This window comes from Mobula hypostoma, chromosome 6 (genome assembly GCF_963921235.1).
Source record: "Mobula hypostoma chromosome 6, sMobHyp1.1, whole genome shotgun sequence".
Lineage (NCBI taxonomy): Eukaryota > Metazoa > Chordata > Chondrichthyes > Myliobatiformes > Myliobatidae > Mobula > Mobula hypostoma.
Window position 1 is genome coordinate 28,189,401 of NC_086102.1, and position 27,776 is coordinate 28,217,176.

Genomic DNA, 27,776 nt, shown 5'->3' on the forward strand with positions numbered 1-27,776 from the left:
TCAGAATTCCTGGATTTCACATTTACATTATTTCTTGACAAGAACTTTTGCGTACATTATCAATTTTAAAGTTAACTTGCCGTTATTTTTAGGACACAACTGTATCGGTTTACCATCGATACAAGCATTTTGATTGGCTGTACGGTCGACTATTAGAGAAGTTTGGTTCAGCAATCCCAATCCCTCTACTTCCAGAAAAAGACGTTCCATGTAAGCATTGGTTAAAAATAAATTTGCATTGTTTTATAGTCGACTACCGTTAATGTTATCTCTGCAATCACGGCAACTTGAAAATAATAAGTTTTACTTGTAATGCTTACATACCTGGGTCATAAAATTGAGAAATATAACCTGCTTTTGTTGACTTTATTTGATTGGACTCCAATTGAGCTGAGTTGTGTTCACACACTATCATGTTGAAGTGATATGATTACAGTATATATTTGCAACAGGATTAGATACTATCTATTGTAGGGGAATAATGTTTGTGAAATAGCATCTTGCCATGGGCAACAATGAAGATTACAAATATTATAGTTTCAAAAGAAAAAGCATGTGCTCAACGTTGATTTGACCAGTGGACAACTTCTAAGGGCTGCAATTAAATTCAAGGGAATGATCTTGCCCAACTGCATGAACAGGCAGGTCAGACAAAAGACTGTCAGTGGATGTTGCTTTCTTCATTTTTCACGAGGCTTTTGACAAGGTACCACACACAAGGCTGCTAAGCAAAATAAGTTCCCATGTTATTACAGGCAAGGTACTAGTATGGATAGAAGATCAGCACAATTGCAGAAGACAAAGACTGGGAATAAAAGGGACTTTTCTGGCTGGCTGCTGGTGTTCCCTGGGGTCAGTATTGGGTCTGCTACTTTTCACACTGCGTGACTAATACGAGGGGTCATAATTTTAAGGTGTTTGGAGGAAGGAATAGGGGAGATGTCAGAGGTAGGTTTTAAACGCAGAGTGGTAGGTGCTTAGAATGCACTTCTAGGGTGGTTGTAAAGGCAGATACATTAGGAATGCTAATGAACCTCTTAGATAGGCATATAGATGAAAGAAAAATCCAGGGCTATGTGGGTATTTGTGAGCAGTTTTGGACTCCTTATCTAAGATGGGATGTGCTGGGGTTGGAGAAAATTTAAGGGAGGTTTACAAGAATGATCCAAGGAATGAAAGGGTTAATATTCGAGGAGTGTTTGAAGGTTGTGGGCTGTACTCGCTGGAGTTTAGAAGGACAAGGGGAGATATCAGCGAAACCTACCAAATACTGAAAGGCCTGAATAGAGTGGATGAGCAGGGGATGTTTCCAATAGTGGGGGGGTCATGAACCAGAGTGCACAGCCTCAGAATAGAAGGATATTCCATCAGAACAGAGATGAGGAGATATTTCTTTAGCCAGGGGATGGTGAAGTTATTTCCACAGATAGAAGTTGTAGCCAAGTCAGTGGGTGTATTTAAAACGGAGTTTGATAGGTTCTTGATTAGTTAGAACATCAAAGGTTATGGGGAGAAGGCAGGAGAGTGGGACTAGGAGGGAATAATAAATCAGCCAAGTACAGACTTGTTGGGCCAAATGGCCTAATTCTGTTCCTGTATCTTATGGTCTTATGGACTGTTATGGGTGGCTAGTTCACATCACTAATTTGTATTGATGACCTACATTATAATCTAAAAGGCCTCAACTCTCCATGGCTACTGGTAATTAAATGACCAAAAAGCAAGGGAATTAATAACAACAACAGAATAATACTGAAGAACAGTTTCTCCTGATGTTTCTGTCTGTATATTTCATTTTAAAATATTCCTTTTAACTAAATCTGTACAGATATGGTTAGAATTGCTGTGACAGTGATTATGGATAATTAATCTTGCATGCTTCCCTACCCATTATGCAAGGGAAAATCAACATAGGCAAAGATAATTGTCAAAACTAAAGAATAATTAAAGGAATTAATGAGATTGTGAATGAGGAGGAGCTTTCAAAGGGGTATAGACAAACTGAATGAATAAACAAAAATGTGGGAGGTGGAGGCTATAGTAGAAAATTGTATTTATCCACATTGCTGCACAAAATAGAAAAATGTAAGTTACAAAGAAGGGTTGTCAGAATGTTGTTAGAACAGATGCCAAAAGCTGCTCATGCTGAGTCTCTGCTTCCTTAAGATAGGCATAAGGTTTAAATGGCAATAAGACCTCGAGCAGGAATGACTGGGCAGGATTTATGAACCAGCAAAGTTACAAGTGCACTTTCTAGCTTCCATTAAAGTTGCAAGTGATCTGCAAAGTTATCTTCCAATAGAATAGCTCTGACGTTCAAGACAGTTTTAAAATATGTTAACATTTAGAACATAGAACATAGAAATTTACAGCACATTACAGGCCCATTACAGGCATAACACAATGTTGTGCCGTCCATGTAACCTACTCTAGAGACTGCCTAGAATTTCCCTAGCGCAGAGCCCTCAATTTTTCTGAGCTCCATGTACCTACCTAAGAGGCTCTTAAAAGACCCTATGGTATCCGCTTCCACAACCGCTGTCGGCAGTGCATTCCACACACTCACCACTCTCTGTGTGGAAAAACTTACCCCTGGCATCCCCTCAGTACCTATTTTCCAAGCACCAAATATATAAATATTTAATTAAATAAAATCATTTATAAAAGAAGGATTAACAGGAAATGTACTAACATTTAGAAATAAGACACATCTTTTTCTCAATAATTCCCACACTCAGAGTCCATACGTTTAGGAAAATCGAAAAATAAGTTGCAGATTCTGGAAATTTGAAATGCAACCAGAAAAGGCTGTAACTACTGCAGAAAAAGAAGGGGTCCTGGCCCTCAAACATTAACCGTTTCTCTTTTCACCAAAGCTGCCTGACCTGTTTGCGTCATTTTAGACCATAAGAGATAGATGCAGAGTTAGGCCATTTGGCTCATCAAGGCTTCTCAACCATTTCATTATGGCTGATCCATTTTCCCCTTCTCTGCCCCAGTTTCCTGCCTTCTCCCCATATCCCCTCATACCCTGACCAATCAAGAATCTACCAACCTCTGCCTTAAGTAAACACAAAGACTTGCCCTCCACAGACACCAGTGGATACAAATTCCACAGATTCACCACTCTCTGGCTGAAGAAATGCCTCCTCATCACCATTCTAAAAGGACACCCTTTCACAGATTGCCCAACCTTCATACAGTGTTTCCACCCTTAACCACTACACTCTCCAGCTGGTGGGTCAGCAGTGGCGGCCAAGTCACTGCCCATCTGCTGCTGACCTCCAGCTCAACTCCTTTTACCTGTTCCATATCCAGCACAAGGCTCTTTCTGCTTCCTCCCCCACCTGTGAGCTGCTTGGTTCATGCTCTTTTCATTAAGGCCTAATGCAGACTGTGACCTCCATGCTGACCTTGCTGGGAAATCTCTACAGCCGATCTCCACGGGAATAGCCACGTCAACCATCCTTTGTCTCTGCATTCCTGGACTAAAGACTAGTACTTCAGGACCTTCCTTTTGTGAGCCTCCTTGCATCCGTCCTCCCGTGGTATTGTGAACACCAGGATGATTTTCTTGTCTTTGGTGGACCACAGTACGATGTCTGGTCTGCACCATCTCTGGGAACTGCAGCTTCTTCCCCACATCGACCCTCAGCTCCCATGATTTGGCAGTTCTGCAGCAGATTAGATTTAGGCCTCTTTGATACGACTGCAATAGCCCTCTCCTTGATGAAAATGACTGCCCCGTTTGCCTCTCTGCCAGCTGGTCTCTTTTTACACCTCTCCTGCTCCAATGTGTCAGCAAGGGACAGCAGGACCTTGTCGTGGCGCCACCTATACTGTCCTTGTGTTAAAGCTGTTTTGCATCCTGACGATATGTGTGCTAGTGAACCCCAGTGACCACAAAGCTTGCTGTTAGTGTCCTCTCTCAGGCCCCATGTGTGCAGCTGTGATGGCGTAGGGAGAGTGTCATACGTGGACCGCAGGAGGAAAGAAATGTGGAAGGGCTCCAGTCTCTAAAGCTCTGCCCAAATGATCTTATGTTTGGTAAGATCCCATTTTGTCCAGGCGCCCGGTGACCCCAACTCCACCGCTTTTGATACCTGCCTTTGGTCCTCAAGGTTCCGTACCTCTGCCTTGACCATGTCATGCCTATCCCTCGCACTTGCACTGTCCCATTATTAGAAGTGTGCTGAGCTGAGGCCTTGCCATCCCAGGCATTTGTTGCCGATGCTGTCTCTTAATTGCAGGGAGCTCACTGCCTGGTCTGTAGCCAAGTTGGCGGCCCACTTTCGGCCCGATTTTGTTGTGACTCCTGCTTGATTTATTAGTTTGTTGTCAGAGCCCCTCAGTGTTAACGCGGCTCTACACTGGCCACCTTGAACTCCTGCACTACCGATAACAATGAGAGCTGTAGCTGGCCTGATTTAATGTAGAGTGCCACTGAAGAAAAACTTGGGCGGATCCCCAGCCACCTCGGCAGGTGCATGTTGACTTTCCTCTTGATGCCTTCTACAGTGGTCCTGGGGAACTCGTACACTGTGAAAAGCCAGAGCAGCCTTGGTAGAAGACCATGTTGCTACAGCCATGTCTTAAATTTACTAGGGAGTCCGGTTTTGTCAATCTTCTTCAGCCACTCTTCAATCTACTTTACAGTGTCGGTGGAGTTGGCACTGTCCATCATTGCTGCATTAAACCACTTTCCAAGATACTTTACTGGGCTTTCCTCTATGGATGGACTGACTTCTCCCTGCACTTGAAAACTGAATTTGCTAGTAACCTTGCCCTTTTTGATCATCATACTTCCTGGCCTGGAAGATCATCCGAGCCCAAGTAGCTCCATTGTCCAGGGTTTCCAATACCCATCTTGCTTGGTCATGGGTTACAGTGGTTACTGTGATGTCATCCATGAACCCCCATATTGCAGGCTGTCGGATGCCAGGATCCTACACTGGGCCTCAGGTTATGTCTGCTGCTGCTGATTTGAGGAGGTTCATACCCATGACAAACAAAATTGGGGAGATGGTACAGCTGGTTGGAATCCCTTTTTGGAGGTCTTACCACTTGGTTGTAAAGGAAATAGTCTACCCTTTTATTTCTCCTACCAAAGTGCATGACCGTACACTTCCCAACACTGTATTCCAAATGCTACCTCTTTCCCCATTCTCATAAGCTGTCTAAGTCCTTCTATAGCCTCTCTACTTCCTCAAAACTGCCTGCTTTCCACCTATCTTCTTACCATCCGCAAACTTTGCATCAAAGCCATCAATTCCATCATCCAAGACATTGACATATAATGTAAAAAGTATTGGTCCCAATATAGATCCCTGTGGAACACCACTATTCACGGGCAGCCAACCAGAAAAAACTCCCTTTATTCCCACTCTTTGCCTCCTACCAATCAGCCACTGCTTTATTCATGCCAGTATCTTTCTTGTAATACCATGGGGTTTTAACTTGATAAGCAGCCTCATATGTGGCACCTTGTCAAAGACCTTCTGAAAATCCAAGTACACAGCATCAACCGAGCCTCCTTTGTCTATCCCGCTTGTTATTTATTCAAAGATTTCCAACAGATGTATCAAGCAAGATTTTTCCTTGAGAAAACTATGTTGACTACAGCCTCTTTCATCATGTGCCTCCAAGTATCCCAGAACCACATTCTTGGCTCCAACATCTTCCCAACCACTGAGGTCAGACTAACAGGCCTGTAATTGTCTTCCTTCTGCTTCTCTCCTTTCTTGAAAAATGGAGTAACATTTGCAATTTTCCAGTCTTCCACAACCATTCCAGACTTTTGTGGTTCTTGAAAGTTCATTATAATGCCTCCACAATCACTTCAGCCACCTCTTTCAGAACCCTGGGTGGTACACTATCTGAACAAGGAGACTTACCTATCTTTGGACCTTTCAGATTCCCAAGAACCTTCTTCCTAATAATGGCAACTGCACATACTTCTGACCCCTGACACCCCTGAACTTCCAGCATATTGCTAGTGTCTTCCACAGTGAAGACTGATGAAAGTGATTATTTTCATTTCAATGTCCCCCATTACTAACTCTCCAGCATCATTTTCCAGTGGTTTGATATCCACTCTCACCTCTCTTTTACACTTTATGTATCTGAAGAAACTTTTGGTATCCTCTTTAATATTATTGGCTAGCTCACTTTCGGATTCTATCTTTTACTTAATGACTTTTTTATGTGCCTTCTGTTGGTTTTTAAAACCTTCCCAATCCTCAGTCTTCCCTCTAACATTTACTCTATTATATGCCCTCACTTTGGCTTTTATGTTGACATTGACTTCTCTTGTCAGCCATGGTTGTGACATCTTGCCTTTGGAATACTTCTTCCTCTTTGGAATGTATATATCCTGTGCCTTCCGAATTGCTTCCAGAAATTCCAGCCATTGCTGCTCTGCCATCATCCTTGCCAGTGTTCTTTTCCAATCAATTTTGGCAAGCTTCCCTCTCATGCCTCTCTAATTCCCTTTACTCCACTGTAATACTGATACATCTGCTTCTCCTCTTCAAATTGCAAAGGTGAATTCTATCATATTAGGATCACTTTCCCCTAAGGATTCTTTTACCTTAAGCTCTCTCATGAATTCTGATTCATTGCACAACACCCAGTCCAGAATAGTTGATCCTTGAGTGGGCTCAAACACAAGCTGCTCTAAAAATCTATTTCATAGACATTCTAGAAATTCCCCCACTTGGGATTGAGCACCAACCAGATTTTCCCAGTCTACTTGCATATTGAAATCATCCATACATTGTCCATTTGGCATGCATTTTCTTTTTTTTTGGAGCAGAATTTTCATACGTTTATTTGTTTCAGACATCTGAGGCATTAGTAAATCTTCATTGAGTCTGCATACTGAATGTTCATCACCTTGTAAAGTGCTTTTGGCAGGTGACCATATACTTCCAGAAATTAGAAAGATAAGGTGTTAAAAGTCAGCCTCCAACAGACAATAAGGTAGAATTTTTACATTTTGTGTTAACAAATAATGTAAGTGGAATCTATTAGCAAAAATCTTTGCATGACCTTTTCAGTGATAGCCTTATACCCGAAATGCTCACCCCATTTTATACCCTTAATCCGGTGAATCAAGTTTCCAAATTGACTTGGATAACATTCAATGACTCCATTTCCCCTTTCATAGGGAAATTAACCAATCTTTAATTAATCATTCTAAGAAGAGTTCCCAAGTTACAATAGATTAGCAGAGTGCATACTTTATCTCAGTTAATTTGCATTTTCTATCTGCTATTGTATTTTGTATACCACTGTTTGGAGGTCTGTATACAACTCCCATCAAGGTCTTCTTACCCCCATAGTTCTTTGTTCTAGCCACAACAATTCAGCAGCTTCAGTCACCTCTTTCTAATGAGTTGATTTCATTTTTCACCAGCAGAGCTAGTCCATCCCCTCTGCCTATCTGCTTGCACTTTCAATACAATGTGAATCTTTGGACATTAAGCTCCTAGCTATAATCTTTTTACAGCTATGATCCAGTAATACCCACAACATCATACATGTTAATCAGTAGCCGTGCTACAAGTTCATCAATCTTATTCCATATACTGCATGCATTCAAATATAATACCTTCAGTCCTGTATTCACCCATTTTGATTTCGTCCACCCTTTACACTGCAACTCATCCTGTTGACTGCAATTTGCCCTACCTTCAGCCTCTCCTTGCTATGAGTCTTTCTACACATTGCCTCTGTTTGCAAATCAATTATCTCTTCCTCAGCACTATCACTCCGGTTCCCATCAACCTGCCAAATTAGTTTAAACCCACTGGAACAACTCTAGCAAACTTGCCTGCAAGGATATTGGTACCCCCTTGGGTTCAAGTGTAACCTATGTCTTTTGTATAGGTCATAGGTTCCCCAGAAGAGATCTCAATGATCCATAAATTTGAACCCCTGCCTCCTCCATCAGTTCCTCAGCCATGCATTCATCTGCCAAATCATCCTATTCTTACCCTCACTGGTGTGTGGCATGGGCAGCAATCCAGAGATTACTACTGTGGAGGTCCTGCTGTTCAACTTTCTACCTGGCTCCCTAAAATCTCTCTTCAGGACCTCCTCACCTTGTCTACCTATGGCATTGGTGCCAATATGTACCAAGACTTCTGGCTACTCCCACTCCCCCTTTAGAATGTCGTGGACTCTAACTGAGACATCTCTGACCCTGTCACCTTGGAGGCAACATACCATCCAGGTATCTCTGTCATGTCCACAGAACCTCGTCTCTGTTCCTCTGACTAAGGAATCTCCTATCAACACTGCAATCTCCTTCACCTCTCTGCTCTTCTGAGCCACAGCAACAGACTCAGTGTCAGAGACCTGGTCACTTTTTACCCCCTCCACCCCTGTAGGTCGTCCCCCTCAATAGAATCTAAAATTGTATATTTATTATTGAGGAGATCAACCACAGGTGTACTCTGCACTGGCAGTGAATTTCCCTCCATTCTCCTTACAGTCACCCAGTTACCTGTCTCCGGCATTCTGAAGCTGATTGTAGGGAGGCTGTTCTCTCTCTTATGTTTTCTGTTTTTATCTCATGTATTTAAGTTATGGACCTGTTTCCTTTGATATGATTCTCTTCAGACTGAAGTTTTAATGTAATTCATACCAAATAATTGAACTAATGGTAACACTTGATTGTGCATTTCTGTTATATGAAACTAGTGTTGGGATATACAGAGCATCATTGATACGAGTGAGGTTTCCTGCTCAGTTATGCATGATATCATTCTTGCATTTATACAGTACACCCACTCACCCCAAGAATTCCTAGAATCCATGAATAAATTGTGCAAACAATGTCATAAACAGTGAGGAGATTCGATGCAAACTTCAGGAGAAAATTGTTGAGCTTTAGAAATAAGCTGTTACATTACAGTTAAAATTTAATATAGATAAATATGAGGTGATGTAGTTTGAAAGAATTTGAGAAGAGGCAATAGAAAATATGGAAAACAAAATGAAGAGGCTCTGTAAATCACCCCGAGTATGTAGGTAAGGGGTAGAATCTGGGAGGAGATGATGAGAATGTGGGGAGAATGGAGATGGGGTTAATGAATGAGTTCTGAAAACTGTTGGTTAACAGTAGGCAAACACTCAGTGGGCAAGAGGGCCATTTCATATACTGCATGGTTCAATGTCTCTATTCCATATGATGTCTCACCAAAGCCCTGTAGTATCTCAGAAAGACTCTTATTTTTCTAATCCAACCACTTTGCAATAAAGTCCAAAAAAAAAATTTGATTTTCTGACCATTACCACATTTGCATGTTTACCTTTTGACTTTCATGAATATTTTAGTCAGTATCCTCTGCACACCAATATCGACTGTACTCTTTTCCATAGATGCTGCTTGGCCTGCTGAGTTCCTCCAGCATTTTGTGTGTGTTGCTAGTATTTACTAGATTCTCACTGTTCAAAACAAGTGTTTCTTTCTAATCTTTTTAAGTCACATTTTCCCACATTATACCACATACATTATTCCCACATTATATCTGTCATCTTCTTTCCCACTTGTTCATTCTGTCTGTGTCCACATGCAGACTCTTTATGTCAGCTTCACTGTTCACTCACACACCTAGCTTTATAACATCAGCATGTGTGGCTGTGCTGCACCCTGCTTTTCATCCAAGGCATTAATAATCATTTGAAATGTTGGGGGCTAAGAAATTATCCCTCTGGTCCCCTGTAAAGTAGTGAAAGTCCAACCAATAAACAATCTGTTTACCCTACTCTCCAATCTCTACCCTCAACTAACCCTGTATCAATGCTAGTAAGTTATCCAGAATATAGAAAATGGAACATTACAGCATAGCACAGGCCCTTCGGCCCACAATATTGAGCCAAAATTTTAACCTACTCTAAGATCAATCTAACCGTTCCCTCCTACCTAGCACTCCATTTTTCTTTTATCCATGCACCTACCTAAGAGTTCTTCAATGCTCCTAATGTACCTGCCTCTACCACCACCCTTGGCAGGGAATTCTGCATTCAGCACTCCCTTGCAAAAAGATTGCCTCTCACAACCCCCTATACTTTCCTCCAATCACTTCAAAATTATGTCCCCGATATGAGCTCATTCCGTCCTGGGAAAAAGTCTCTGAGTGTCCTCTCGATCTGTGCCTCTTATAATCTTGAACACCTCTCTTAAGTCGTCTCTCATCCTCCTTCGCTTCAATGAGAACATCTGTAATAACCTTTTTGAAAGTGTTACGTACCCCGTAACTGGGTTGCCAAACCAGCAGAAATGGATCACTCAGTTGGAGTCTGGAGTACTAGAACTAAGAAAGTTTTATTAAAGAAACAAGCAACACAGTAATCGAAAGGATAATAAATGTAACAATTCAACAATGATAACCACACATGTGCACAGAATTAAGATAACAGCATCAATCAAGCTCTATCGTTGTCTAGGGGTAAATTGACCAATTTCAAAATGACTCAAAGTTCAGTCCAGTTAGTAGTTCAGTTCGCAGTAATCGTTGCCATGGCGATGGACAAGGTGGGGGAAGAGAGACAGAGAGAACAGGAACAACTGATCATTCAGAACAGCTTCACTCACAGACCAGCGAGATGGCTCACAAGCAACTTTTGGGCGGGTCCTTGGTGATGTCACCTGAGGTCACCGACTGTGACCCCTCCTCCAGATGCGGTCGATCCTCTGCAGTGAACCTGGCACCCAGGCAAGGGCGGACACACACCGGGTTCCCGCTGATCGTACCTTTCCACCCTTGTCGTTGTCTGGCACTTCTCACCCACTCGTGAGAGGCGCACCGCTTCCAGGGTCTCGTTACCTCGGGTGGCGTGTGTCCCTGTCTTAGCGAACCTGTCCCCTTTTTATCCCCCTGCTGGGGTATCGCCTGTCCATCACTTCAAACAGTTCAGGGTTCAAAGGGGGAGCCGCTCCAGACAGCTCCCTCTCCCACGTCCCTCCATTACACATCTCCAGACGCTGCTCCATTGTTCCTTATCTCTCCTTCCCCTGAGGGCAGGTGGCAGACCAACTGCTGATGCCACTGATGCTAGCCCAGGCCAGCAAACATCTTAATTTTATGTGTATTCTCGTAACAAAAGAAAGAAAGGTTAGCCTTATTTGTCACAAACAGTGAAAAGTGTCGCATGCATCAAATCAGATCACTGTGGATCGTGCTTGGTAGCCTGCAAGTGTCACCACGCTTCCAGCTACGAAATAGCATGGCCACAACTTACTTAACCTAACCGTACATCTTTGGAATGTGGGAGGAAATTGGGGCACCCGGAGGGAACCCTTGCCACCACGCTGGCACTGTAACAGTGTTGCACTAACCATTATGCTTCCGCGCCATCCCGCTTTGTATGGTCAATAAGAGTCGATACGATGGGTTGCATCTGATTCTCTGAATAGGCTATCAATTGATCTTTGGCTCCCTGTCTGGTTTGCCTTTGTAAGTTCATCCTTGATTGTTTTCAATCTACAGGGCGGCTCAGTGAAGAGTTTATTCAGGCTCGCATGGGTGGACTGCAGATCTGGATCAACCGTATATCTCGTCACCCCGTGATTTCCCGGAGTGAAATTTTCCAACACTTTATCAGAAAAGGGGATGAAAAAGTGAGTGAGTACTTCAGTCCTTTTGAGTCCTGGTGAAGGGTCACAGCCCGAAATGTTGACTGTACTCTTTTCCATAGATGCTGCCTGGCGGCTGAGGTCCTCCAGCGTTTTGTGTGTGTTGCTTGTATTTCCAGCATCTGTAGATTTTCCCTTGTTTGTGAGTATTTCAGTCACTGTTTTGAAGAAAACTATGCTGAGAAAACATACTTATGCTTGATTTTCATACTTAACCACATTTCATGGATTTAGCCTTTGCTTCTATTAAACCCCATGATAGTCTGAACCAGCATAATAAACACCACAAATTGAAAGATACTAATTACAAAGCATAAGTGGAATATGCTTAATGTTTTGAAGGCTACGTTAAGAAGAGCCTAAAACCAGCACTGAAGTGGCCAATAATACATTAAGGATTTGGAACCATGGAAGTGGGGCCATGCTGTTTAGAATCTTACTATACTGTACTTCATGCTCAATCTGAACTATCATACTTTGGAATTTGAGGCAACAAATGCTGTATTGCAAGCCAAAATGGAGAGAAACTGGAATGAAGGACCAAATTTAATCCATTATAATCAAAACTTCTAGTACCTAAATTTAACTCTGTGTGAATGAGAAATTCATTTCGCATCTGTCCTGTGCTCTCGGTCACACTGTGTGGCATTTGATTATGACAATGGACGTCAACAATAAGAAAGTATTCTACTGCTTTGGTAAGCATGATAATTCATCAGGAAGATATTGAATTAATAAAAAACAAACAACAGCATTGGATATGTTACAGTGCATAGGTGCCATCGTGTCCGCTAAACCTTGAGGACACTGATCATTCATCTGTATGGGTTCTGAGTTATTCCTGTACATATTTCATGAATGGTTAAGATTGTAGCATTGTTCCCTGCAGGAATGGAAAATTGGTAAAAGAATCGCAGAGAAAGATGAAGCAGTTGGAGGAATGATATTCTCTGAAATCATGCCGTCATCAGAATTTAAGCTGCTGGATGGGTAGGTTTATTTTGTTTACAGCTAGAAAATATTTGGAATCTGATTGGAGAGGAGAATGGAGTAAAGGGAACATCAATTTCTCAAACCTTCGGTAGGCACTCCCCTTCCTCCTTCTTTGAGCTTATCCCACTGGTTCCCATCACGCCGTCTCTTTAGCCTCTGCCCCCTCTCAATCTGTCCATCTCCTTCCTCCTACTGGTTCCCCTCCTTACCCGCTTCCTTTTATTCCATGGTATATTGCTCTCTCCAATCAGATTCCATCTTTTTCAGCCCTTTGTCACTTCCACCTATCACCTCTAAACTTCTTACGTCAGTCCCACTCGACTCTTTCCCACCAGCCTATCACCTCCCTCACCTGCATCATCTGCTCTCTTTTGCTCCCCCCCACCTTTATGTACTGGCTCTCTCCACTTTCTCTTTCCAATCCTGATGAAGGATCTCCATCTGAAACATCAGCCGGCTATTTCCCTCCATAGATGCTGCCTGACCTGCCGAGTTCCTTGACTTTTTGTGTGTTACTTACAATTTTATATATTTTGCAATGTTAACGTGATTGGCCAGCTCTTTATATTTGTTGACAGATTCCTTTTCTCTTTTAATTTAAAGAGAAGATGCAGAAAAATATTTGACCTTTGCCAAGAGTATGGGAGAAAGTGTCAGAAACCTCATAACAGTGACAGAAGACCACATGGCTCGGTGTACTGGAAGTATGTATATTAATGCATGGCAAAAGTAAAAATCATATCTTTAGTTCGAAGTTCAAAGTACATTTGTTATCAAAGTGTGTATACGTTAGCATAACTACCTTGAGATCGATTCTCTTGCAGGCATTTACAGGAAAATGTACAATAATTTTATGAAAAACAATACATAAAAACTGAAAAATAACCAATATGCAAAAGAAGAGAGACTGTGCAAATAAACAAATAATACCAACAATGACTTGTAAGGAGTCCTTGAAAGTGAGTCTGTAGGTCATAGAATCATTTCAGAGTAATGGTGATTGAAGTTATCCACATTAGTTCAGGAACCTAGAACATAGAACAGTACAGCACAGTTACAGGCCCTTTGGCCCATAATGTTGTGCCAACCCTTAAACCCTGCCACCCATACAACACCCCCCCCCACTTTAAATTCCTCCATATACCTGTCTAGTAGTCTCTTAAATTTCACTAGTGTATCTGCCTCCACCACTGACTCAGGCAGTGCATTCCATGCACCAACCACTCTCTGAGTAAAAAACCTTCCTCTAATATCCCCCTTGAACTTCCCACCCCTTACTTTAAAGCTATGTCCTCTTGTATTCAGCAGTGGTGCCCTGGGGAAGAGGCACTGGCTGTCCACTCTACCTATTCCTCTTCATATCTTGTATACCTCTATCATGTCTCCTCTCATCCTCCTTCTCTCCAGAGAGTAAAGCCCTAGCCTTAATCTCTGATCATAATGCATACGCTCTAAACCAGGCAGCATCCTGGTAAGTCTCCTCTGTACCCTTTCCAATGCCTCCTCATCTCTGTTCTAAATTGATGTCCTTGTTTTCTACGACTGCGTCCTCTGGTCCTAGACTCCCCTACTATAGGAAACATCCTCTCCCACGTCCACTCTGTCTAGGCTTTTGAATATTCAATAACTGCCCCTTGACAGTTGATTACTTGGTCTCCTTCTTCATGTCTACCTCTATCAGAGACTTGCTTCCAGCTATACTTTGTGAAACAAAGTTCCTTTCAGTAAACTGGCAAACTGAATACTGATGCTTATTGAAAGCAGGTGGATCACTGCTCTTCAAGCAAGAACCATCAATAAAGAACATTAGTTCCTCTTGCTGGTTCCATTAGGCAAGCAACAAAACAACAATAACCTTTTGGCTGAGGCTGCTCAATCACATATTTCCATTTGGTGCCTCAGTACTTAGATTATAGTTCAAGTAACTTGTGTAGTAAATTATCAACACTGGCTACTCTTGCCATTCTAGTTTGGGCTTTCCTGGGGGCGAGTGAAATGCAATCTCTTTGCATAGTGGAATTGGACAGGCACACACAGCATAATCTGATGCTTAGTAGGATTGATACACTTCAGCTGGAATTTTCCTGACAGAATAAAGAAAGAATACTATGAGAGAGAGAAACTAAGGTAAATGTCAAGTCAAGTCGTCACTTTTTATTGTCATTTTGACCATAACTGCCGGTACAGTACACAGTAAAAATGAGACAACATTTTTCAGGACCATGATGCTACACGAAACAATACAAAAACTACACTGAACTACGTAAAAACAACACAAAACTACACTAGACTACAGACCTACCCAGGACTGCATAAAGTGCACAAAACAGTGCAGGCATTACAATAAATAATAAACAAGACAATAGACACTGTAGAGGGCGGTAGGCTGGTGTCAGTCCAGGCTCTGGGTACTGAGGAGTCTGATGGCTTGGGGGAAGAAACTGTTACATAGTCTGGTCACGAGAGCCCGAATGCTTCGGTGCCTTTTGCCAGATGGCAGGAGGGAGAAGAGTTTGTATGAGGGGTGTGTGGGGCCCTTCATAATGCTGTTTGCTTTATGGATGCAGCGTGTGGTGTAAATATCTGTAATGGCAGGAAGAGAGACCCCGATGATCTTCTCAGCTGACCTCACTATCCGCTGCAGGGTCTTGCGATCCAAGATGGTGCAATTTCCGAACCAGGCAGTGATGCAGCTGCTCAGGATGCTCTCAATACTACCTCTGTAGAATGTGGTGAGGATGGGGGGTGGGAGATGGACTTTTCTCAGCCTTTGCAGAAAGTACAGACACTGCTGGGTTTTCTTTGCTATGGAGCTGGTGTTGAGGGACCAGGTGAGATTCTCCGCCAGGTGAACACCAAGAAATTTGGTGCTCTTAACGATCTCTACGGAGGAGTCATCGATGTTCAGCGGAGAGCATGGAAATTAATAATGGGAAATAAAGAAATGGCAGAGACCATGAACAAATATTTTCTCTGCTTTTACAGTAGAAGACACCAAAACTATCTCAATAATATGGGAAAATATGGGGACAATATATATGGTGGAATGTAAATCAATCAGTATCACTAGGAAATGGTGTAAGGCAAACTGAAACTATTAGTCAGCCTGTAGACCTCTGGACTTGAAGTCATACAGCATCCTCAGGCCACTGACTGCATTCACAACTAAAGGGTAGATGCAGCTGTGAATGTTTGGATTAATCCATTATACTAAAATATTATGAAAACTGTATCAATGACAATATCCTTTGGGTTGCTTCATGTTGTGTTAAAATAATTTTTACAATGTCTTTTTTTAAAAATCTGTTCTTTCAGCATTGAAGTCTGAATATACCAAAATAGGAAAAGCTTTCTTGAATTTGGCTGCATCATTTGGCAAAAACACCTTTCATGGTAAAGTAAACATTGACATATTTAATTTCAAATAAAAACCTTTGCAGTAGCTTAAACAGATACATCAAGCACGAGAAAGTCTGCAGATATTGGAAATACAAAGCATCCTAAACAAAATGCTGGAGGAACTCGGCAAGCCAGGCAACATCTAGGGAAATGAATAAACAGTCGAGGTTTCAGGTCAACCCTTCTTCAGGACTAATAAAGAAGGGGGAAGTTGCCAGGATGAAAAAAGGTGGAAGGAGAGGACCTTTCTCCCATGGTCTCTCTCCTATCAAATTCCTTCTTCTCCACTGCTTGACCTTTCCCACCCATCTGGTTTCACCTATCCCCTTCCAGCTAGCGTCTTTCCCCTCCCCCCTGAAGAAGGGTGTTGGACTGTTTATTCGTTTCCATAGATGCTGAGTTCCTTCAGCATTTTGTGTGAGATACATCAAGCATCATAAATAACATGTAATCCATATGTTTGAGGGTGAACCTTGGATGCTTTGACTTTGAATTTGTTTTTGCTACCTGCTGGACTTTCAAATATATTAAATTTTACTCCTTCTCTTACAACATACGAGCTGTGGTCATGATATGAAGTAACCAAATCCTAATTTCTGTGTTTAAATATGTCAGAGGCTAGTTATTTATTTCAGTTGGGAATTCTTCAATGCATTAAAACTCGTATTGAGGTGGAGCAATATTATCATGCTCATTGCATGCAGTTCTCAACAGGAACTACTGCTTCAATTTGTGGGGCCACTTTGGAGCTGTTTTACCTGTGGAACAGGTACACAGACCTTGAGTCCTTAAAAGTGTTAATGTCTGGGGCTCTTCTGGAAAACAGAGTTGTCCCCAGAACCATATATTTAGGATAGAATATCAGGGGAGTGATGTCAATTATGCATTGCCAGCCAGTTGAGATCATTGCACGCCTGTTACAGCAACAATGAAGACCACACTACACTTTCCTGGAAGAGCCTCTGCCCATGTTATCAGAGATGAAAATTCACTTGTGTAACATGTGAAATGTTTTGAGTTTCTAGGGAAAGACCTTTTCTCACACCTTTCATAGTTCTTGGTTCATTTCTTTCCTATTAGTCGACAGATTTGGTCCCTCTTTCTAAGGTTGTTTCTGTTGTTTTCACTTTAACCCTCAGTTACATGTCATCATAGTTTACTGTTAGCATTTTATCTCACCCTGCCTAGATTGCCAAAGCATATCTTTTCATGTGTTAGCACACATCCTCGATAAGTGTAAAGAACAGTGTGGATTCAAATTAGCCAACTAAATTGTCTGTAAACATCCTACAACATATTACCTGTATGTAAATATTTCTATGCATTAGACTATAATCATTGGCTAATCTTGCCATTCCAGTTAGGGTGCTTCAAGATATCAGAAACTTGCAAACTGCATACTGGAAATGGATTGGTAAAAGTGGCATAATTTAATGTTAATTAGGATCGATAGACTTTAGTTGGAATATTCATGATAAAATAAAGAATGAATACTATGAGAGACAGGAAAAAAAACCTAAGGTAAATGTTTTTTTCTAGAGGAAGAGAATGGAAGTTAACAAAGAGAAATTTTAAAATGGCAAAAACTTTGAACAATTATTTTGTATTTGTTTCCACAATAAAAAAACATTAACATTATCTCAATAATATTGGAAAGTATGAAAACAAACAGAAGTTGGAACATAAGTCAATCACTATCACCAGGAAACTGTGCACATTTGATGCAGAGTTATAGCTGTGTAATCTGAGCAATATTGATGGCATTTGTCAGCCTGTGGTCCTCTGGACTTGGTTAAACAGCATCTTCAGGCCACTGACGTTGCATTCACAATTAAACATGGTAATTCTTCAGAGGCTTCGCATGTGGCTGTCCAGTCAATATTCAAAGTATATTTATTATCAATGTATGATGCAACTCTGAGATGCATCTTCTCCAGGCAGCCATGTAACAAAGAAAACCATGGAGTTCGTTCACAAAAAAATCAACCTCCCCCTCTCCATGCACAAAAAACACATGCGCAAACGGCAACAAGAACATAAACCCCCGCCCCTCCAACAATTTGCTTTTTGCATGTGCAGGAGGCGGTTGATGAGTACAGCACGAAGTTACTGCCCTTGGCTCATTATTAAGAGCAAAACAAATCAGACCTGACAATTCAAATCTGAAATTTTTCTCACATTGTTTACTTTTACTGTCAAACATCACTGGCTCTGAAACCTAACTTTTACATATCTTTAGTATTCTCTGTCCCAGGGAGTTTTGTAGGCTGATTCATTGAATATATTCAAAAGCAAGGAAGACAGATTGTTAATCTACAAGGGAGTCACATTTGCAGAGCAGAAGGAGCTGTGTGTTTGGAAAAGAATTGCGTTAGTTAAGTGTTACTATAGCCATTATGTTGCAAAATTCCCAATGGAAGCTGGATCTGTTTTAGTCCTAGAACAAATTAAATGAGACATATCTTGGTTGTGATCTGTGTTGGTCCAATAATTTTGCAACAGTGGTGTATGATCTTGGTGTTACAGGTTTATGAACAGCTGGCATGTGATATTGCACAGCAGTAATGGTAATTGATATAGTCACTCTGATTTTCCACTACTCAGTTAGTTGATTACAGTTTGAATACAGGTTGCAAACATGCTGGGATTTGTGCATTTCTAGAAGAGCAATTTAAAATTACAAATATGATCTTCTCCATTGGACCTATTTCATGTGCCTGCTGCTGATGAAAGTCCTAATAACAGATACAGTGCAGACCAAATCCAAAGATAAAAGAGAATTGATATAGAAGTGCGTGATACTATTTTGCATTGACATCACAGCAAATGGAATTCTGGCAGGCAGTCAAATAGAGCTTATGAAATATTAAGTAGGCTATATCAAATTCAAACATCCCTTTTAATTAATTGTACATATTTACACACTGAAAAATAGCAATTACATTTCCATGCATGAGTACATTATAGGTGTCCTATAAGCTGGACATGGTAATTGTAGCCAAGAAAATGAGACCTTGCATGCTTAGAATAAATGCGATAGCAAATGGATATTAAATAAATGTAGCATTAAAGTATTGTGACATTGAATGCTACAGTGCGAATGCTAAATATAACAGTGTAAATGTTCTATCGTTTTTCAAAAGGGAAAAGCTCAATTGAAAATGCTTTATCATTTGTTGGAAAGGCATACAATGACATTGGGAATCTTCATTTTGAACAGGTACGTTATTCTAACAAACTAATTATTTTAAAATTATTTATTCATAATTTATATTAAACTTTGCTTTTTGTAAAATTAATGGCCTTTGAACTACTTAATGGCACCACTAGAAATTCCTGGTATATTTCTGGTTTGTCTTGTAGCCAAAAAAGGATTTTCACAGCCTGATCGAGATCAATAAAGAGTACAAAGGGATGCTGACTTGTTTCCCTGATATTCTAAACGTCCTCAAGGTTAGTTAATGACTGTTTTGAAATACAGCACTTGAACGGTAATTATAATATATGAAAATATAATTACAGCTCAGTTTCCAGCAGGGATCACTGGAGAACTGTCTGCCAGATATTGTGATATAGCAAAATCTATGTGAGTAAACAGTTGCCCCAGTGAATCTATTTCTCTTGAAAGCTAAGAGAGCTAAATTCTGTGTTGTCATCCATCTTATTCAAGTTTGCCATCAACAATTGGCTTGAGGGCATTGTAAAGAGCAGATTCAGACCTTCTGCAGTAAGCGTTTTGAAAAGTGACAATCTTTGCTAGATTTTAAGAGATTTAGTGTAACTCACGTGAAACACGATGAACTAGCTAGTGAAATATGGTGGGAGACTATCAAAATGTAGAAACATGGCTTTGTACAACTCAGTGTGCAATCTCAAAATCTACTCGTACAACAAAAACAGCTTAGGAAAATATGCAGTCCTATCGTCCAGATACAATCTTTGGTGACCATGACAAGAAGGTAAAAGGTGTTATTTATAGACACAAGAGATTCTGCAGATGCTGGAAATCCAAAACAACACATAAAATGCTGTTGGAACTTCACAGGTCAGGTAGCATCGATCAAGGGGAAAAAACAGTCGGCGCTTCAGACCGAGACCCTTCATCAGGACCTGGGGAAGGATCTCAACCCAAAACATGACTGTTTATTCCCTTTCATAGATGCTGCCTGACCTGCTGAGTTCATCCAGCATTTTTTTATTGCTCTGTTATTCATAATGTGCTCTTCTCCTGCCGCTCAGTTACTTGTCACATTTCCAATACCCAAAATCTAATCAAATTGATTCTTTTTGTTTGGGCTATAAATAAATAAATGTTGCTGAATTTTTCAATAAAACAATAATAGGCCTCATTTAAGTTAAATAAATGTGATCACACAGGATGAATGGGGCTTATAAAGAAATTTTGGATGTCCAATTTTTAAGAAAATGTTGGTTTAAGAAATTTAAGGTAGACAAATTTCTCAACCTTCACTTAAAGGAATAGGAAGAAGTTTGTAACAAACTGTCTTTGAAGCAGGGTTTCAATAGAGGGCCATCTTACTCTATTTTTCTTTACGTCAGATTCTCTTTTGTTTATTCAGTTTTTTTGGGATTTGAGCATCAGTTTCAAGAACAGAATTTATCTCCTACACCTGCGGCAAGTAGCCTTGAGAAAGTGATGATTGATGAATGAGCTGCCATCTTAACCTATAGTGATCATTCCTGTGAAGGAGCTCCCACATTGACATCTTCAAGGAGCAATGCCTCAAAAAGGCAGCATCCATCATTAAGGAATCCCATCACCCAGGACATGCCCTGTCCTCACTGCTACCATCAGGGAGGAGGAGAAGGAGCCTGAAGGCACACACTCAGCAATTCAAGAATAACTTCTGCATTGCCATCAGATTTTTGAATGGACATTAAAACCATGAACACTACTTCACTACCTTTTCTTTATTTTTATTCTTGCTCTACTTATTTATTTTGTGTATTTCATATATATATATACATACATTGCTGCAATTCACATTTTTTCCTCTATTATTATTATTATTATTAACAACGTGGAGAGCATCCTGACAGGCTGGTACGGGGAGGGGGTGAGGTGCTACAGCACAGGACTGAAAGAAGCTGCAGAGAGTCGTAACATTATGCTGCTCCATTTTGAATACTAGCCTCCGTAGTACCCAAGACGTCTTCAAGGAGCAATGCCTCAGGAAGGCGACACATAATATTAAGGACCCCCATCACCCAGAGTGTGTCGTCTTTGCATTGTTATCAGCAGGAAGGAGGTACTGAAGCCTGAAGGCACACACTCAGTGATTCAGGAACAGCTTCTTCCCCTCTGCCTAACGATTGCTAAATGGACATTGACCCCTTGGACACTACCTCACTTTTCAAAAATTATTTCTATTTTTGCACTATTTTAAATCTATGTTTCATTCTTCTGCCACAAAGACAACAAATTTCACAACATATACCAGTGATAATGAAGATATGTACATATTTTCTAATATTTGAACTAATTTTAATATAAACTAATCACATATGCCTGCCCTAGGACTGTATCCTTCTATGTCTTACCAACTTAAATGTTTGTCTAAATGTCTCTTAAGCATAGTGATTGTACCTGACTCTACCATCTCTTCTAGAAAAACATGCATTCTGTGTGCAGAAAAGCTGAGAGTAGTTATTGCCTGGCACTTAACTTTGCAGCCCATATGTTACCTGCCACTTATCAAGCCATGACTGGGATTTACCCAAGTTTTGCTATGTGCACATATGAGCTGCCTCATTTTAAGAGGAGTTGTGAATGAAACAAATAGCTACACTTCTGGTCTTATGATAGCAGCAAGTTCAATGATAAGCCACTGAAGATGATTGGATCTATTGCTCCAAAGGTGATATGCCAGGCAGGGCTGGGATGTATGATTGCCAACATATCAAAGTCTTTCTCTGCATGATCTATGACCACTGGAGTGTCCCCCCTTCCCGCCACTTAGTAGTTTCACCCAGGTACCGTGATGTTACATTCAGTCAATTGTTGCTGTGATATCCAGACAGCCATTCTTGCCTCGCATTCTGGAATTTGGTTAGAGTCATAGAATAGTCCAGCACAGAAACCGACTCCTTGGCCCATCTCATCCATGCTGAAGTATTATTTGGCCTAGTCCTATCGCCCTGCACCTGGACCATAGCCCTCTATGTCCCTCCTGTCCATGTATGTATCCTCACGTCTCTTAAAAGTTCAAATTGAACCTTCATTCACCACTTCTGCTGGCAGCTCGTTCCAAACTCTTACCATACTTTGTGCCAAAAACTCTCTTTACAACCCTATCTACCTGTGATGCCATTTTCAAGGAATTATGGATCTGAATTTCCAGTTCCTCTTGTTCTACCACATTGTTCAGTGCCCTACAAGGGAGGGAGAAGATGGCGATGCAACGCAGCACGCGTAGCCTCTCCGGTGAAATGATATTGTATTTGTAAGTAGGATACCGTGCACAATCCTGATTTGATGGAGACAGTCGTGAGAGCACAGAGGAACATCTGGAGTAGCTTCTGAAATGCCTGTTTGCTGCCACTGCTACTGTGCGATTGAGAATCTCCGGAGGGAAGGCCCCAAAATCCTTGGCTTTGCCTGCTGCTAGCGACCGGGGTTGGGGTTGAGGCGTTCGGTAGAGATGATGCTCGGTGCTCGGTGTCGGAGGGCTGGTCGGAGCTCGAAGTTTTCCGACGACTCAGAGTCGGACTGTGGTCAGGTATGGCAGGGAGAGTTTTCTTCCTTCTCCCGTCTGCGTGAGATGTGGGACTTTTGAGAGACTTTGAACTTTTTTACCGTGCTCATGGCCTGTTCTTTATCAAGTTACGGTATTGCTTGCACTGTTGTAACTATATGTTATAATTATGTTGTTTTTGTCAGTTTTTCAGTCTTGGTCTGTCCTGTGTTTCTGTGATATCACACCGGAGGAATATTGTATCATTTCTTAATGCATGCATTACTAAATGACAATAAAAGAGGACTGCGTGTCGTCATAATCTAATCTAATCAGAGTGCCAGTCCTACCCTGGTTTGTCATCGCAAAGTGCACACCTCACACATGTCTGCATTAAATTCTACCTGTCATTTTTCAGCCCATGTTTCCCGCTGGTCCAGATCTCACAGTAAGCTTCGATGGCTTTCCTCACTGTCCACTATGCCCTCAATCTTGGTGTCAACCACAAATTTCTTGATGCAGTTTACCACATTATCATCCAGATCATTGATATAGATGACAAACAACAATGGACTCAGCACCGATTACAAGCCTCCAGTTAGAGAAGCAAACATCTACTACCACTTTTCTGGCTTCTCCCGTGAAGCCAATGTCTAATCCAATTTACTACCTCATTCTGAATGCCAAGCGACTGAACCTTCTTGGCCAACCTCCCATGTGGGACTGCGTCAAAGTTTTGATGAAGTCTAGAAATGAGTGGTCCTAGCAAACCCTAGACTGGTCATCTGGCAGCAGATGGTGAGTGACTGTGCAGCCTGGCAGTACTGTTGATTAGAGTCCCTCACCTTATTGATGGGTGTGAATCGACTAGGTGATAATTAACCTGATTCAATTTGCTCTGCTTTTTTTGTGAATGACAGGATTTTCCACATTGCTGGGTAGTCATCAGGGCTTTACTTGTACTGGATAGCTTGCCGTTCAGCTCAATTAGATCAAGGCTGCAAGTTTTCCATACTGTGGCTGGGAGTGATCTGCTCCCATAACCTTGGCTGTATCCAGCGCTCTCAGTCCTTTCTTGATATCAAGAGGAGTGAATTGAATTCACTAACACTGCTTCTCTGACTCTGGGGTCTTCTGGAGAAAGCCAAGATGGATTATCCACTCAGAACCTCAGGCAGAGCATGAAAATGCTTGGGCTCTGTCTTTGGCACTTACATGCTGGACCCTGCCATCGGTGAGGATGGGATTGTTTTTGGAGGTCTTTTCTCCTATTAGGTTTAGCTGTATCTTTGAAGTGAAGGGGATGAAGTTAAGAATTACATAATGAATCAGGTCCAGATTTGAATGGAACAGGTAAAATACAGAAAATTCTAGAAAACAGGTTTTGAAAAACAAAATTGAAATTTATTTTCAAACTTCGTTTTGCTTTGCATTAACAACCAGTTAAACTGATTTGATAGCTTATTTTTAATAACCTTACTTCCCGAAGAGAACCACTTTCACTCCGGTTTAAATTGTGAGATATTCTTTATAAATACATTGATAAATTTGTTAGTGTAAGCCTATTAGTTGCATGAGAATCTTATTATATTTTTTGTTGATCTTTATTTGTACCTTAAGTTCTGTAGAATAAACAAGTAGAGCACATAAGTTATTTGCGTCAGCTCACCAAAGATATTTTAAGAGGACTGCATTACACAGGTCCGTCTTGCATAACATTATTCATATTACTTTCATGAAAGCTAATTAAGTATATTAATTCATAAATGAGCAACAGTGAGTTAAAACTTGAAAGTATCGTGAAGGTAACACCTTCAGCACAAAAGTTATAAAAGGAAAACATACACAATACATCAATACCTTTCTTCACACAACTTTTTACATATGCCTCATTACTACATTGCATCATAACATGTTTAGACCACACTAATAAGGTTTTGCCATAAATAAAAAACAGCACTATATTTACACAGACGATTGCCGATTTGATTTTTATTGTGGACACTTCCAAAGGAATCATAAATGTTGAAGCCTTGAATACTGAAATAATGTGAGCTGTTAAGTAAAGACACACCGTTGAAAAAATTCCCTTTTCTTCAGAGTGCCACAACAAGAATAGCAAAATCAAAGAAAATGTTAGTTTCACGCCATACATGGATTTTGGAGTGACAGTAATAAGCCCCCGTTGCCTAATTCGGTATCTGGTGTGGTGATGATCCATCCAGTACAATGAAGAAACCAAACAAATGGATACTGTTAAGGCTAGCTTAAAGTGAAAGTCAGTCAGCCAAGTTGGAGGAGGTTTAAAATAATACTGGCCAGGTTGCAATAGCATTCCCATCTCAATAACACTGATAACTTGGACAAGAGCCTCTGTAGTGAAGGCAGAAGCAAGGCTGAAAATGCACACTTCTGTGATATGTGACAAATGACGACACTGGTCCTTACTGGTGCCATTCTCCAGGAAGAGCATAATGCTGCTCATTGTTGTGCATAGTACGCCACAGAAAAGACAGAGGATTGTCCATTCAAAGTCAGCTGAAACTTTCAGGGTGATGGCAATAAAACAGGCTAAGCACAGCAGTAGCTCCATGCAGCGCAGAATGAGGATCTTCTTCCCATCAGTATCCATACGTGAAGCCGAGTGGTTAAAAACGAGACAGGCTTTAAAAATAAAACAAGGCAGCTTGAAGCTTATTCAGATGTGCTTCTCTCTAATGCTCACAGCATCCAAAGCGAAATACTCCTGCCCCCTCACAACAGGAATTTTCCCTCCTACCACTGATGCAAATTCTTCATGAACTGAATAAGTACAAACCAGGCACCAAGTGATGCTGCTTTTTATTGGCTTGTTTAATAATGCCCTTTCATTCAAGAAAACTGCATGCAGATATCACAGTATGAAAAATGGGACAATTGTGCTAACAATCACTTTCATACCAGCTCAATGGGATTCACCCTTTAGTAACAAATAAACCACCTTCCCAAACCTACATAACTATAGGTTAAAAATGCATTATCATTTTGATAAAAAATGCATTGTTTGCTTTGAAATGTAAGATTTTTGGATAACAGTTTGCTTTTCTCATATTTTAGAATTTCATTTAAATAAGTGTGGCTGTATGTTTTTGTTGACATATTGATTAAGATGACCTTCCTTTGTTTTCTACTTTATTACTGCATTGTTTAAAAGGTCTGTAGCTATCAGCTTTGAACATGACCAAAGGTCAGTTCTAATGGGGACAAGTAGTTAGGTTCTAGTTGCTTCTGTCATGGGATACACTTACATCAAAATGCCAATTGTTGATCAAGCTCAAATTCCAATTGCTATTTGATGACTGAAATGGAAATCAACTGAGACGTGAACATGATATAGTTGGGAGACAGTAGAAGCTGGAAAGGAGTGGCACTGGGGGTGCAGCAGCAGAGAAAATTGTGCTGCATGATAGCTTTAGATGCCAGCCTCTCAGACCCACATTCAGGTAAATATTTAAAATTTCCCCTGTTAATTATACCCTTACATGTCATCCTTACAAGTATATGAAGTTAGATTGCATGAAGATTTGTTTTGTCTCGTGTGCCTGCTGCTGATACTGGCTTATATTTAGGGCATTGAGCAAGCATTTAGTCCATTACACTCAATTGTTTCTAGGCCTATCGCTCAGTTTGGATGTTCATTGTTTTCTATGGGGTCTTTACTGATCTGATGCTGCTTTAGCTCTGGTGTGCACTTCAACAGTTGCAGTGCATACAAATTTCTAGGGCACTATGTACCAATATTAAGTCAAAACTTGAATGTCTTTTATTTGCTTTGGATTATCAGTTTAGTTTCTCTGTCAGCTTGAAAGAAAAGGAGGAAACAGTTCTTGTATTTATTTGCCAACATTCATAACCTCAATTTGTCCAGAAGCATTTAGCAGCCAATGCCTTTTGAAGTGAAGGCTTAGAATCATAGAACTCTAGAGCACAGAAACAAGACCTTCGGCCGATCTAGACCATGCCAAACCATTAATCTGCCTGGTCCCATCAACCTGCATCCGGACCATAACTCTCCATATCTATACAAATTTCTGTTAAATGTTGAAATTGAACTGGCATCCCGCACTTGTATTGGCAGCTCATTTCACACTCTCACCATTGTCTGAGTGAAGAAGTTCCCTCTCATGTTCCCCTTAAACATTTCACCTTTCACCGTTAATGCACGGCCTCTAGTTGTAGTCTTGCCAACCTCAGTGGAAAGTGCTTGCTTGCATTTACTCTATCTATACTCCTCATAATTTTGTATACCTCTGTCAAATCTCCCCTGATGCTTCTATGTTCTAGAGATAACTCAGGTCTTCCAACTCCTGGCAACATCCTTATAAATTTTCTCTTCATGCTTTCAATCTTATTGACATCTTTCCTGTAGGTAGGTGACCAAAACTGGACACAATACTCGAAATTAGGCCTCACCGGCATCTTATACAATTTCAACATAACATCCCAACTCCTGTACCCAGTACTTTGATTAATGAAGGTCAATCTTCCAAAAGCTTTCTTTACAACCCTCTGTACCTGTGAGGCCACTTTCAAGGAATTATGGATCTGAATTCCCAGATTGCTCTGTGTGTCACTTTTGTAACACAGGAAACATGTTGTCAGTGTAGTTGCAGTTTTGTGTTTTTCTTTAAATGTCAGTTTTTTTTCATTTGAAGTGAAATGCAGTCATGAGGTTAATATATTTTGTGATGCAAAATCTATACTTAGTGTTGGCTTGACTGTTCTGCATGACGATTTTGCTGTCAGAGGAAGGATAGCCAAAGGTTGTGTCCACCACTCTGACTCTGGTCTGATTCCAATACAATATTCATGCATTGAGCACTGCTCCAGTGTTAGGTGAGCTCCCGTTGCAGTGTAAGAGAAGAGACAGCATTACTTAACAAGGAGATGGTGTACCCAGTATTCCAATCTATGTCTCCAAGTCCAAAGTTCTATTGCAATTATAATAGCATCTGCCGTTCTTTTGCATAATTTCCAATCTGCAAAGTACATAGGTTTTTGGTGTA

At 40.9% G+C, this 27,776-nt stretch overlaps 1 protein-coding gene across 2 annotated transcripts in view; it reads left to right on the forward strand.

Annotated features, from left to right (window-relative positions):
- LOC134347486 (sorting nexin-9-like) overlaps window positions 1–27,776 on the forward strand; it is a 63,790-nt gene that overhangs the window by 30,626 nt on the left and 5,388 nt on the right. For both annotated transcript variants that reach the window (XM_063049811.1, XM_063049810.1), the window contains exons 8-14: window positions 93–210; window positions 11,499–11,629; window positions 12,534–12,634; window positions 13,241–13,341; window positions 15,953–16,030; window positions 19,180–19,256; window positions 19,400–19,489. In XM_063049811.1, coding sequence (XP_062905881.1) covers window positions 93–210; window positions 11,499–11,629; window positions 12,534–12,634; window positions 13,241–13,341; window positions 15,953–16,030; window positions 19,180–19,256; window positions 19,400–19,489 — 696 coding nt within the window. The remainder of the gene's footprint in view (window positions 1–92; window positions 211–11,498; window positions 11,630–12,533; window positions 12,635–13,240; window positions 13,342–15,952; window positions 16,031–19,179; window positions 19,257–19,399; window positions 19,490–27,776) is intronic.